The 12,619-nt window shown below is 37.1% G+C and overlaps 1 protein-coding gene across 1 annotated transcript; it reads right to left on the reverse strand.

Annotated features, from left to right (window-relative positions):
* Nucleotides 1-1,916: 1,916 nt before the first annotated feature.
* LOC121909921 (collagenase 3-like) lies at nucleotides 1,917-5,076 on the reverse strand. Its single transcript, XM_042430781.1, has 10 exons — nucleotides 4,617-5,076; nucleotides 4,121-4,368; nucleotides 3,877-4,025; nucleotides 3,533-3,661; nucleotides 3,233-3,394; nucleotides 2,992-3,121; nucleotides 2,746-2,879; nucleotides 2,473-2,632; nucleotides 2,252-2,355; nucleotides 1,917-2,120 (listed from the first exon to the last, which is right to left on the reverse strand). Exons 1-10 carry the CDS (start codon nucleotides 4,713-4,715, stop codon nucleotides 2,011-2,013), a joined length of 1,425 nt encoding a protein of 474 aa, XP_042286715.1. The 5' UTR covers nucleotides 4,716-5,076; the 3' UTR covers nucleotides 1,917-2,010.
* Nucleotides 5,077-12,619: the final 7,543 nt, after the last annotated feature.

Consider the following 12,619-nt stretch of genomic DNA (forward strand, 5'->3'; position numbering starts at 1 on the left):
TGTTAATCAGATGCCTGTTACCTCCACATAGAAGGTCATACATGAGATGGTAATGGTAATTGTTGCTTTGTCAAAAATCACATTCACACTGATTTTGTAAATATGCATGCTACTTATCCAGTCACTACATGCTAGTCTCCTCAGTTTATAACAAGCCTGTAACCTGGTGTTATATGGCAGGGATTGCCTAACACCACAGTTTGTTCTGCAGAATGGCCTTAAATATGGTCAGAATCTGTCTTCCTATTCTTTATCCAAAAACATCCAGGCTAATTGTCTTATTATATTAGTGTATGTTATATTGTATGGTATACTATATAATTCAGATTAGTCATTTTGAGTTAATTTGCATAGTGCATTTTTATTTGGTGGTTTGTTTAGAGCAATATAGTTAGACTTTAAAGGTTCTGCAAAATAGGAGACCATCCTATTCCATCCTAACAGTTATGTGTATGCATGTAGCCTATTCATTTATATTTTAGCCTACTATTAATTGAATATTAATGAATATTCTGTGCATGCACATTAACTACATATTGTGGCCGCCTCTACATATCCCTTTGCCACCCCAGTTAAAAATATCTACTTACCTACTTAAGTCTCAATAGGTATTACAATATATGGTATTATAGCTAAGCATTTGCATAATTTAGTTATTACCAGTTGTATCTGTATTAGGGATGTGCAAAGGGCCCAGTATTTGTATTTGTATCTTATTTGAATGAAAGTGGACAGAGGCTTTAAAATCCTGTTTTTTGTTTTTAATATGCTTTTAATTTTAGAAAAAATTACAATAAGTGTTACAATAAGTGTTCATGAATTAACTATCCCCACACCGGGTCTCAAACCGAAGTCTCCCAGATCATAGACAACTGCGGTGACTACTGAGCTAAAACTTTACTCATTGCCGCATTGCAGACAGACCTCTACTTATTTATACACCCATAACACAGAGACAGCACACCGTGTAACATGTAGTGAAGAACTTCAATTATTGATTTGCACCTTTCATTTATTGCCTATTTTCTACAACCTGACTTTGTGGAAAGGAGAAGGGGAACAACAAGTTATGGAAAGTCCCTTGGGAGAACTTTGCATATGTCAGTAGCTCAGCTTTGTCTCTGGGGAACACCCCCAACTCCAGGAGTGTCCAAATTAGTAAATGTGTGTCATGTAGCAGGTGGATGTGACTCCCCTCGTTGAGACCTGTTGATAGACGCAACAGCGAAACAGAGAAGAGAGACTGAGATAGCGATGTAAGCAACCTGCGTCCTGGTATTTGACATGGGTTTTTTTCATCCCAAAAACAAATAATTTTTTAAATATTTGTATGAAACAAATATTCTTAAAAAAAAACACCATTTGTGCTTTGTCAAATAACGCATTTGTATTTGGGCACACCCCTGATCTGTATGTTTCTTGTGTAGTACTACATATTTTCACATCTCTATGATGAAAAGTTACTCTACACTACTGACTGCTAGTAACTTTGTTTGTAATACAATATAAGCTAAAAGACAAATGTCATGTTGAGAAAATGCACAAGCAATATCATGACATTATCAGTACTTTATCTTTTGGTTTAGCAAAATAACAACAAAACATACTTAAAAATGTACATAAACAACTTTTATTTGTTAATTCAAGGAGCCAATTTATTTTCACTCTGTCACAGTTTTTGCATGCATACATTCGTATGTTTTGAGTTTTAAGTTACACAAAATGAGCAAGAACATAGCAACAGAAAAATGTTGAAAAATAATTACAAATAAAATACAATAAATTAGGATTAAATTAACTTTAAATAAGTAAAAAAATAAGCAATGGCTGGTGCCACAATAACACAATTTCATAAGTATGTAAAAAAAACAAACAACTGTAGAGTACTGTTTAGAAGAAGGGGCATATATCCAGTATATATCCTCAAGTATATAATAATATAATTAGATATTATAGAATATATTATTACAAGTTATGTAAACTTTTTAACAACTTCTGTTGTCATCTGGTCTAGAAGTTAGTGCAACGCAAGAAGTAGCTGTTTCCCAGCACACGGAACAACCTGCCGCTCCTCATGCTGTACTCAAACATATGGGGTCCACTGTAGAGATAGGTGAAACCTGGAGAACAGAGAATCAGTGTTAGTCTCTGTGTTTGATAAAGACTGGAAAGATTCATAATAACTGTAAACATTCTCTCATTTCAATAGTCCTGATTTGGAAAACTCAGTTCAGCCTTGAACGCTACTCACTTCTGTACTGGAAAGCTGCTGTCACCTTGCCGGTCATGCCAGAGAAGGTCTCATCAACACGTTTAGGGAATCCCTCGTCCATTGTCTGTTTGGTCTCATCATAACTACAGACACACAGACAAGAGTTAGACCGATTCACTATTTGTACACCATCATGTAAACTATCGTCACATCTAAACCAGTCACCTGAACTGATTTCAGATCACGTCATTTGAACACACCTGTAGTAATATCTGTCCACAAAGAACAGAGTCTTGCGAGAATCCACGTCATACATAACAGCATCGATTTTCTTCACACTTTTGGGCAGACCAAAACTGGAAATTGTTTTAGGATAGCCACGTACAAGGTCATAGCCACTGAAAGCCCACACTTTACGATCTGTAAGGAAATTCAATACAGATACTTTTTAGTGAATGCACGTAAGGGTTAGTAACGTACACTTGAAAATAGTGTCAGATTATGAGCTTTAGGTAGATTAAGAGAACACATACCTTTAAAGAGTAGGACATTGTCTGATTGTTTGCTCTCATAAGCAGCGTCGATGTTGACAGGGGCATTAGGCCAGAAGTTTGTGATGAGACTTTGCTGAGGTGTATTGCTCTGAGGGTAGCTACGCCAGAAGAAGCTGAGAACACACAAGAACACAAATGAGTTCATAAACCTGCTCTTGTGTGAAGAGAAAACACTCAGAATGGACTTCAGTATTCAGATATTTGAGTATTCTATGTCTGCGATACCTGTCTTTGAAGAAGAGCATCTCTCCTCGCAGGGTGGCCACAGCGTCCAATACCATGGTGGAATCACAGGCATCAGGGGTGGTGGGAGGCTGAGGTTCAGGCTGAACTGGATCCTTATCAGGGTTTGGACCTGGAGGTTGAATAAAGTCAGAGTAATGTTATGTTCAGGAGTTCCTCAGAGATTTAGGCTGAGTGCTATTTGTGCAAACAGGCAGCTATGAATCAGTCAGTTAGTACTAACCATAGAGAGACTGGATGCCGTTGACATCATCCCGGGGGAGAACAAAGGTGTCAGGGTTTCTGTATATGTACAGAGGGTACATGAGAGCACCAGGATCTGTAGAGTGAGACAAGCCCAGGGAGTGGCCAAACTCATGGGCAGCTACCATGAACAGGACGTATCCTACAGCAGAAAAGACAGAATTACAAGTCATATACAGATCCTCTCAATGAGGAGCATACAATATATCATGTATATGAAAATATACACTGAGTAGTTAAGAAGTAAAATCAGACACTATGCTGGGCATAAATAACTCACCAGACTTTGAGCGGAAGGTGAAGGTCTCATCATCGTCAAAATGAGCATCTCCTCCAATGCCAGGGGCTGGGGCGAAGGCATGGGCAAGAGTGCCATCAGGGCCATCAAAGGGGTAAAAATCACCATGTGCTGTTAAAAGAAGCATATTTATGTCAGGTTTGGCAAACTGGATAGAATTACAGGCCATTACATGAATTACTGTTAAAAAATACAAATCAGAACTTCAAGACACAGAAAAAGCATGTAGTTAAAGCCAAGAATCTTAAGAACATCACAACTAATAAACTGAGCATAGAGAAAGTGTATAACTGGGACATACACAGGAAATGTTGTTTAGTACTCACATTGGCGGCCAAAGGAGATCATGATGTCAGCTGTGCCACTGTAGATTCTTGTGAATCTCAGAGGAGTGACTTTGGCCCAAACCTGCAGTGCTTTCTCCATGGAGTCATCTACCTCTGCCACAGACATGTCAGGTGTGTAGTTCTCAATCCTGTAAGACAGAAAAATATAGAATATACTTCAATAATTTATCACATGCAATGCCTAAAGTTAGTCTCTCACACATTCTCTCTTTAGATCATTCACCTGTACGTAAGACTGTTTTTCTGCCACTTGAGGTTATTTCCAAAGGTAGAGAAACGAGCAGGGTCCACATCTGGAACGCCACAGCGGGGCTTCTTCATCATCGCCATGGTGTCAGCATCCAGCGTCCCGGTGATCTGGAGACCAAAGAATCGCTGCATCTCAGTCAGCTTCTTGACCGCTGGGCTGATCCCCCGTCTGATAGTTGGACCGCTCTCCTCAGTTAGGTTGAAGAATTTCTTCAGGTAGCTCTGTGAGAGAAAATCAAAGTTACATACTTAAATATGCATCATCTGCAGAATATACTAATATACTCCATGCAGGAAGAAGAGATCTGTTAATATTTTAACAGCAGGGATCAAGCAGGTACTGTAGTGAAATTCTTCATGTGTCTATAACAACGTAACATCAGAATTCAGAGAACAAAGTTTTCAAATGCACAACTTTAGTACAACATAGTGAGAATACATGCATAAAAAGGCAAAGCAAGAACACCTACCTCTGCAAATTGCTCATCTTGAACAGTAACCTGTGATATTGGCACGCAGTGAACTGCGACTGCCAGGCTTAGTAGAATGCTGAGATTGATTGTCTTCATGTTTCCTCGTTGTAGGCAACTTGTGTTTCTGTGCTGGAGGCAGCTGTTATATAGGCTGTAGACTGGGTGTGTTGAGCAACCACCTTCTTGAGTTAGTGACTCAGGAAATATTCCTTTTATGGATAACAGAGGAAGTCAGGCTTTGATTTCTCATTTGGCTAAAACTTTTCCAAAGTAAGTAATTATGATGACCTAACACGTTTATGAGTGGTACCTGTAACAGAACATGCTTTGGAAGATTTTCACAGAATAAGAGATTAGATCAATCTCATGATTCTGCCACAAAAGTACTAGTTTTAGTTTTAAAATAAATGTGTTTTATTTGGTATCATCAGTTTTCCAACAGTTGTATGAGAAAGACTGACTCTGTTCCTACTTAGGGTATCTTAAAAATACTTTTCACTCACACACGAAAAAAATTATGTATAACCTCATAAGATAAACATGTTGATATTTTAAAGCTTTATTTGGATCTGGATCCAAACACAGTGAAACAGTGAAGAAACTCCATACATGTCATATTTATTTTCAAATAACTGTAGTATTTCATATCAATTTGCATAAAAATGCAATATTAAGAAACCTTTAACATGTCCAGTCTCCATCTGCAGAGGAAGATTGTGTGATATGATTAAAAACTCCAGAACAGCAACTAAATGGATCTTGAGGTGAAATTGATTTGTCAAACTTAAAAAACATCTCTGAATGAATCTGCAAATCCAGATCTGCATGGTTCATTGTGTCATAGCCTAATTTTCCACCAAATGTCATTAAAGGGGACATATTATTCACATTTACAGGTCTATTTTTTTTTTTTATCTGGGGCTCTACTAAAATATCTTTGCATGATTTACAGTTCAAAAAACTCCTTTTTAACTTATACTGACCCTTTACACAGCCCCTCAGTTCAGCCTCTGTCTGGAACAGGCCGTTTTAGCTCCTGTCTCTTCAAGGCCCCTCTCCTGATGAGCCCACTCTGCCCCTCAGCAGACTTCCACCGGCTCAGAAGGCTATGTCAATAAATCACGCAATAAACTGTTAGAAGCAGGATTTTACTTTCTTTTTCTTGTTCTTTACTTGAAATGTCAACTTCTCAAATCCATCCATACATGTTTGAGTCAAAATCTGATAATAGGTCACTTTTTAAATCAGTTAAATAGTTATTAATATAACAAAGAAATAACACCAAAAAAATATAAGCTCCTTGGCAGAGGTTGGTCATTACATTAAATTTTGGGTAAATACTGTATATACTGAAGCAAAATTTAACTGAATGATTTTTCATCTTTCATCTGTGCTTTGCTTCACTCTCAAACTCACATTCACATTCTGAGCCAATCAACCAGACTTTTTTTTTTTTAACAATATGAAGGTACAGCAGTGCTTGCACCATTTGCATGCTTGAAAATGTATTGTACTTGATATTCTTTAATCCGTCTTCATATTTCTCCAAAACCAGTCTGTCATTAACAGTCTGACCCACAAACTCTGTGTTTCCCTGTGAGCAAACACAGACAGGCTGTGTCATGTTTCCCTCCACTTTAAATTCAAAGGTCTGACAGTTTAGGGAGTACTTGTACATGCCAGCGATTATTCATCATGCTGCACAATTTTAATCAGATACCGCATCACAAAATCCAAGCAGTCATATCGATTACATTTATTGACGTGAGTCACATACAGGAAAATGGCATTATCATCTTGTAACTTCCATTGATTTTAAAAAAAGCACTAAAGTCAGTTAATCTATAACATATGAAATGCTGCTGTACCTGCATGAAGGGTTTTTCATGTGATGGTGAAGCTGCATGAGTCAACTATTGGTGGTTATTTTCCACCCTAATATGTCTTTAATAATTTATTACCACTTTGAACATCAATGTTAATGGAAAGCTACATTTTGGTCACTGTTACCTAATATTGGACATTGACAGGAAAAGTAATGTTTTCTTGTGCAAAGTATTGTCTCAGGTTAATTGATCAACACCAGTGCATGCAAACAGAGTGAATGTGTTGCAATAAAAAAAACAAAGATTCTCTCTTTTTTTACTCTGGAGAAATATAACGTTATAATTTTGCCCTCAAAATATGTGAGAAGTAGATCACAGTTTCACAGAACACAAACATATCTAGCAACAACATTCAAATAAAATATCAGACAATTGTAAAATCAAACACAACACAAAACATTTTAAAACAATGTACAAATACCATTATTACAACATTGTATTAACATTAAGGTAACACTTTTAACCACTTCCCTTGATTATTCATCAGTTTGCAAATTGGTATTTGCTACATTGTGGTTATTGCTGAATATACAGTTTTGTAACATTTTATGTATACACACACCAGTGGAGACATAGAGGTAGAGGAGGTTGCTCCTCCTCTATTTTCTGAGAGGCAAGAAGGAGATCAAAATATAGAAAAGAATATTTGGTCGAAATAAACCATTACCAAATCTCAGTATTATTTATAAAATATTTTTTCTCTCTTCTTTGGAAAAAATCCATTATTGAAATTCTAGTTAAAATTCTTCAACAGCAACACCTGCAGGGCAGGAGGAGAAAGGACAGTCTGTGTGTGAAGTGGTGGTGGGGGGCAGTGGGGGAGAGTGGGGGGGGACAGAAGATGGGTGCCTGCCATGGATGTATAATAAGAGCTGGATAGGGTGCCACCGCTCAGCCTTGCAGCCAATTTTCCCCAGTGGCCACTCACGGTATTGCAGCGAAAAATCCCCCTGCGCCCCAAAAAGGATTTTGCCCATAGACCACCATTGTAAAAAAGACGCCTGTAAAACTGTTGACAGGACACCTCGAACTGCAAACATCAATTATGACTCTTTCTATTATGAACTTTTGATTCATGGAGGTTTTATATTTGTAAAACTTTCCTTAAGCCAAGAAAAGTGATTTAAAAATGTGTGACATCATCACAATGCAAAGTTTATGGGCAGAGTGGGAACTCACGGGGGGCCAGTGGAGGAAACATTACTGCGCATATTCAGTGGGCCGCACAACACGGAAGCAAACCCAGAAGCTAGAAACTTTTTTTGGCGTATGCGCCAGGTGAGCAATTCCTACAGGACTGAATGGGTGCCATTTTTAGTCCAGTATCCAGCTCCTATAATACATCCATGACGGCTCCTGCTGTCCTCCACAGGGCGGGATCTCTTACATCAATTTAATGTACTTCATTTTTTTCATGCTATTCTATGATTGGCCAAGACACGTAAAATGACGTTCCAAGGGAGGATGTCCTCCCTAACCAATCAACAACCAGAATGCAATATTGACATTGCATTGGTCCAATGATAGTTACCAGATTTCATCTTCAATTCTCTCCACTGTAAGGCAGAGTAGCAGCAGTAGATAACGAGCAGTAGGTAGCTCCTTGCGCTAGCCAATGCAACAGTCGGCTTGTTGTAGCAGCCTGAAGGACTCTTTATACATCCATGGAAGGACTGTTAAGGATTGTTGTTAAGCTAACGGGAGAATGGATTTGGACTGTGCGGTGCAGCAGCAGCAGGATGCTGCCGGGAGGCTGGAGAGAGAAGCAGCCGGAGAAACAACCAGGAGAGTTAACTTGTTTGTTATTGTTGCTAATGATATCAGACTGGTTAACCAGCAGCCACAAAGTTCTGTTAACTAACAAACAAGATGACCAACAGCCACAAATGGACGTCATGAGATGAATACTTCATCTCCATGAAAGAAAGAAGAAGACATCAGATACTGTAATTCAAATACAGCTTCTCTCTCTCCGTCTCTTTGGTCGCTAATTTCATCTCTGATGGTTAAATGTCTCTGTGGCTGTTGTATGAATTTATCTCCTTAACAAGAATGCAGCAGAGATTATATAATGTGTTGTGGGTAGTTTGCTTGTTGAAGTTACAGTGAGATGTCTGGACTCACTCATTTGGAATTGATCCAGTTTTTCATTGAGTGGTTGTTCAGCTGTTGAATTGTGATTAGTGAATGAGTGTGCAGGAGGTCTGGCTGCTTGTTGTGACAATTTCTTTGTTTGTTTTTTTTTTAAGCTGAGTCATATATTGAGTAATAAGCCAGAATAAGTAACCAGAATAATACACACACACACACACACACAGCAGATACACAGCATCTATTTCAGTTATCTGCCCTCCATCAGGATTTCATTGTTGTCCTTCTTGCATTCCAGCAAGTCGTTAGCAGGGCCAGTGGAGACGACACGTTTGGAGTTGGAGTCATATTTGTAGTGGACATTCCCCTTGAAGAAGTGCACAAATCCTGTTGGGAATCAAGAATAATTATTGTTAAATATAAAATGTATCAGGGTGCTCAATGTTTACCACGATAACACATTGAAGGTGCTATGAGTAGCGTTTTTTTTTATATAATATCTGATTATCATTGGGGCCACTGAGGTTTCTGCATTTTAGGGAATGTTAACTTAAACTTGTTTTATCTTTTTCTTTTATTAACAGGGACTGATTTCTGTCATTCCTTTCACCATCTGTTATCACAAGTAATTGTGAGGATTTGCTTTGTGCACGAACACATCTAATAAATATGATCATGTTTTACAAGCATGCAGGTATGTTTTATCACCCTTAGCCTGTTTGTCTAGTTTTCCTTCCTAATTTAACCTTGATATTCTTTTTCTTTTCTGTACCATGATGCAGTCGAGTTGATGAAGAAAACCAGGTGATGTGAAATGCACTGTTGATATTTTTAAAACTTTAATTTAATGAAAGCTTTCCGTCATCATGCTGTGCATAGAATCTTTTTATATGACACCTTTTATGAAACTGCAGGTGGAAAAAGAAGTCGATGTAACTACCCTCATAGAAGACAGCTGCATCTATGGGATATGGGATCCCCGGCCACTGCTGCTTTATGAGTGTTGGTGATCCCTCCATCATTTTCTGCTGCTCATCATACCTAGATATTTCACACAAAGAAAACACGGTAGAGCCTTGTCTCTATGTTTTCCTGCTGGCAGGATACAATAAAGGTGCACTTTTTGGGGAAAAATGGTTAACCACAGTACCTGCTCTGTTTTTTGACATCAGCAAAGTCATCCTGATTACACACACAGAAGATTACAATTAGCCAAGGCAGTGACAACAAGCCATTCTGTTTAACACAGGAATTTCACATGTTGTTATTATAGCAATACCAAAGGAGGAAGTAGTCTGGTCTGGTCTCTAGTATGCACCACAAAAAACTTCACTAACTATGCAGATAATGTGCAAACTGGTCTCTCTTAAAACATAGTTGATATAACTGAAGCTTTTGACACCATTTTATCACTGCTGGACACTTATTTGATAGGTTTCAAGTTTCCACCACAACCTCCCTGTGTCTGCATGGGGAGCCCTACCTGCTGTGTTCACTGCCACAGTCCAGTTCTTCTTTTGGGCCTATCACCAATTCTGAAGTATTTCATGTACTTGATTAGTTTAAACTTCAGACAATCAACAGGAGCCGACAATCTAGATACTACGTATAGCACTGTAAAATGAGATTTATTTTTATTAAGAATTATTTTGAAGACTATCTTATTTTAGCATTGTTTCAATGTTTTACATGAGTTGATTAATGGTTCATGACTTGTTAAATTGTTACAATCTTTATATTTTTATGTAAATTAGGAACTATATGACAATACGTAGCTTGTCTGTAGTGTTTAAGATAGTTTAGATTGGGCGGAGTGATAAACAGTGAAGTGATGTATCAATAGTGACGTATGTATTAGTCAGCCCACACCAGTGTGTCCCTAAACTAACTGAGGTTACAGTATCTCCTACAGTTCTAGTTCCTGCCAGGTCAGAGATGGTCATCACTGCTAAACTGGATGGATCACTTAAAGGACTGGTACTTAATGGCTATGCAGGTGTGTTTGAACCATGCTACACTGACCAGTCATCTACTGGTTTTGCATGGACTGTGGCAAAAGCTGAACAAGGTTTCATCTATGTCAAAACAGCTAACCCCTCCAGTGAGGAGTTACATTGTGGCACACAGATAGAAACTTTTCATGCCAGAAAATTGTGTACATTTTAAAGTTAAATGCATCAATCTGGTGCACTTTCAGAGCAGAATTAAGAGACTAGACCTATGAAGAACTTTGTGCTCTTGTAAACAATTTAATCATAAACACATTGGTTGGTTATATTTGTCATGTCACCACAGTTCATATCTATACAACTATTATAACTATTTTCTGACATTGTTTTGTGTTCACTACTTTCTGCTGAAAACAGGAGAACAAAAAATGAGAGCTGCAATGATTAATCGATTAGTCGACTGACGGAATATCAATCGGCATCTATTTTGATGACCAAATAACTTTTTAAGGAAAAATGACATTACATTAGTGTGAAAAATGTTTCGGCAAGATGTTGATGAGCACTGATCTCATAATGTGGGGTTTGTTCCCAACGTTATTAAAGAGTTATTTTTTAATTCATTTGCATCACTGTATCACTCTGTCGGGGTTCATTTCACAATAATGACCCACTCGCTGTACATTGTCCCTTAAATATTTTTATATATTTGTATAAATTTTTACTTTATACTTTTAAGTTGTTTACATTTATCTTATTTCATTTATCGTATTTCTTTCATTTTAAACTATGTGTTTTTATAGTCCACACCCTCTTCAGTCTGTAAAGTCTGGATTATGATTATTACAACTGCTGATGATATTAACATACCACTTGTTTAATCCAGATAAGAAGTGCTGCTTGACTACTTAATAGCCTTAACTTTTGTAAACGAGTTCAATTTTTTAAAATTATTTATTTGTCATTGTTAATGTTAGACAATAAAGGTTCTGCACAATAGGAGACCATGAACAGTCATGTGTATGCATGTAGCCTATTAATTTATATTTTAGCCTACTATTAGGCCATTATTAATGCATATTAAAAAATCTGTGTGCTGTGCATGCACATTAACTACACATTGTGGCAACCTCTACATATCCCACTCCTATTGCCCCCACAGTTAAAAATATCTAGAACCGCCTCTGACCAAATTTTGTGCCTGCAAAAGTATTGACATTTCCATCAAGCTCAGCTGCACATTGTATTTAGTGCTGATTAGCAAATGTTAGCATGCCATCATGCTAAACTAACATATTCAACATGGTAAACATTATACCTACTTAAATCTCAATAGGTATTACAGTATACGGTATTGTAGCTAAGCATTTGCATAATGTAATTATTAGCAGTTGTATCTCTATGTTTCTTGTGTTGTACTACATATTTCCACATCTCTATGATGAAAAGTTACTCTACACTACTGCACTGCACTACTGACTGCTAGTAACTTTGTTCGTCATACATTATAAGCTAAAAAACAAATGTCAGTCTTGTTGAGAAAATGCGCAAGCCACATCATGTCACTATCAGTACTCTTTTGGTTTAGCAAAATAACAACAAAATATACTTAAAAATGTACGTAAACAACTTTTATTTGTTAATTCAAGGAGCCAATTTATTTTCACAGTTTTTACATGCATACATTCATATGTGTTGTCACAGTGGTGTTCAAATCTATGCAGACGTGCAATTATGAAAATGATAAAAAAAATAATTTATGAGTTTTAAGTTACACAAAATGAATGCATCAACAACATAGCAACAGCAACATTTTGAAAAAGAATTACAAATAAAATACAATAAATTAGAATTAAATTAACTTTGAATAAGTAAAAAAATAAGCAATGGCTGGTGCTGCAAAAATGCAATTTCATTATGTAAGTATTTTAAAAAAAAAAGTGTAAGGTGCTGTTTATAAGAAGGGGCATATATCCAGTATATACCCTTAATTCTGTAACAATATAATTAGATATTATAGAATATGTTATTACAAGTTATGTAAACTTTTTAACAACTTCTGTTGTCATCTGGT

The sequence above is a fragment of the Thunnus maccoyii genome, chromosome 13 (assembly GCF_910596095.1).
Source record: "Thunnus maccoyii chromosome 13, fThuMac1.1, whole genome shotgun sequence".
Taxonomy (NCBI): Eukaryota; Metazoa; Chordata; class Actinopteri; order Scombriformes; family Scombridae; genus Thunnus; species Thunnus maccoyii.

Excerpts from the sequence above, each read along its gene's own strand:
- LOC121909921 (XM_042430781.1), bottom strand. The coding sequence starts at position 4,715 with ATGAAGACAATCAATCTCAGCATTCTACTAAGCCTGGCAGTCGCAGTT. Across the intron at positions 4,026-4,120 it reads AAAAACAGTCTTACGTACAG|GATTGAGAACTACACACCTG; the intron begins GTGAATGATCTA and ends TCTGTCTTACAG. Across the intron at positions 3,395-3,532 it reads CACCTTCCGCTCAAAGTCTG|GATACGTCCTGTTCATGGTA; the intron begins GTGAGTTATTTA and ends TTTCTGCTGTAG.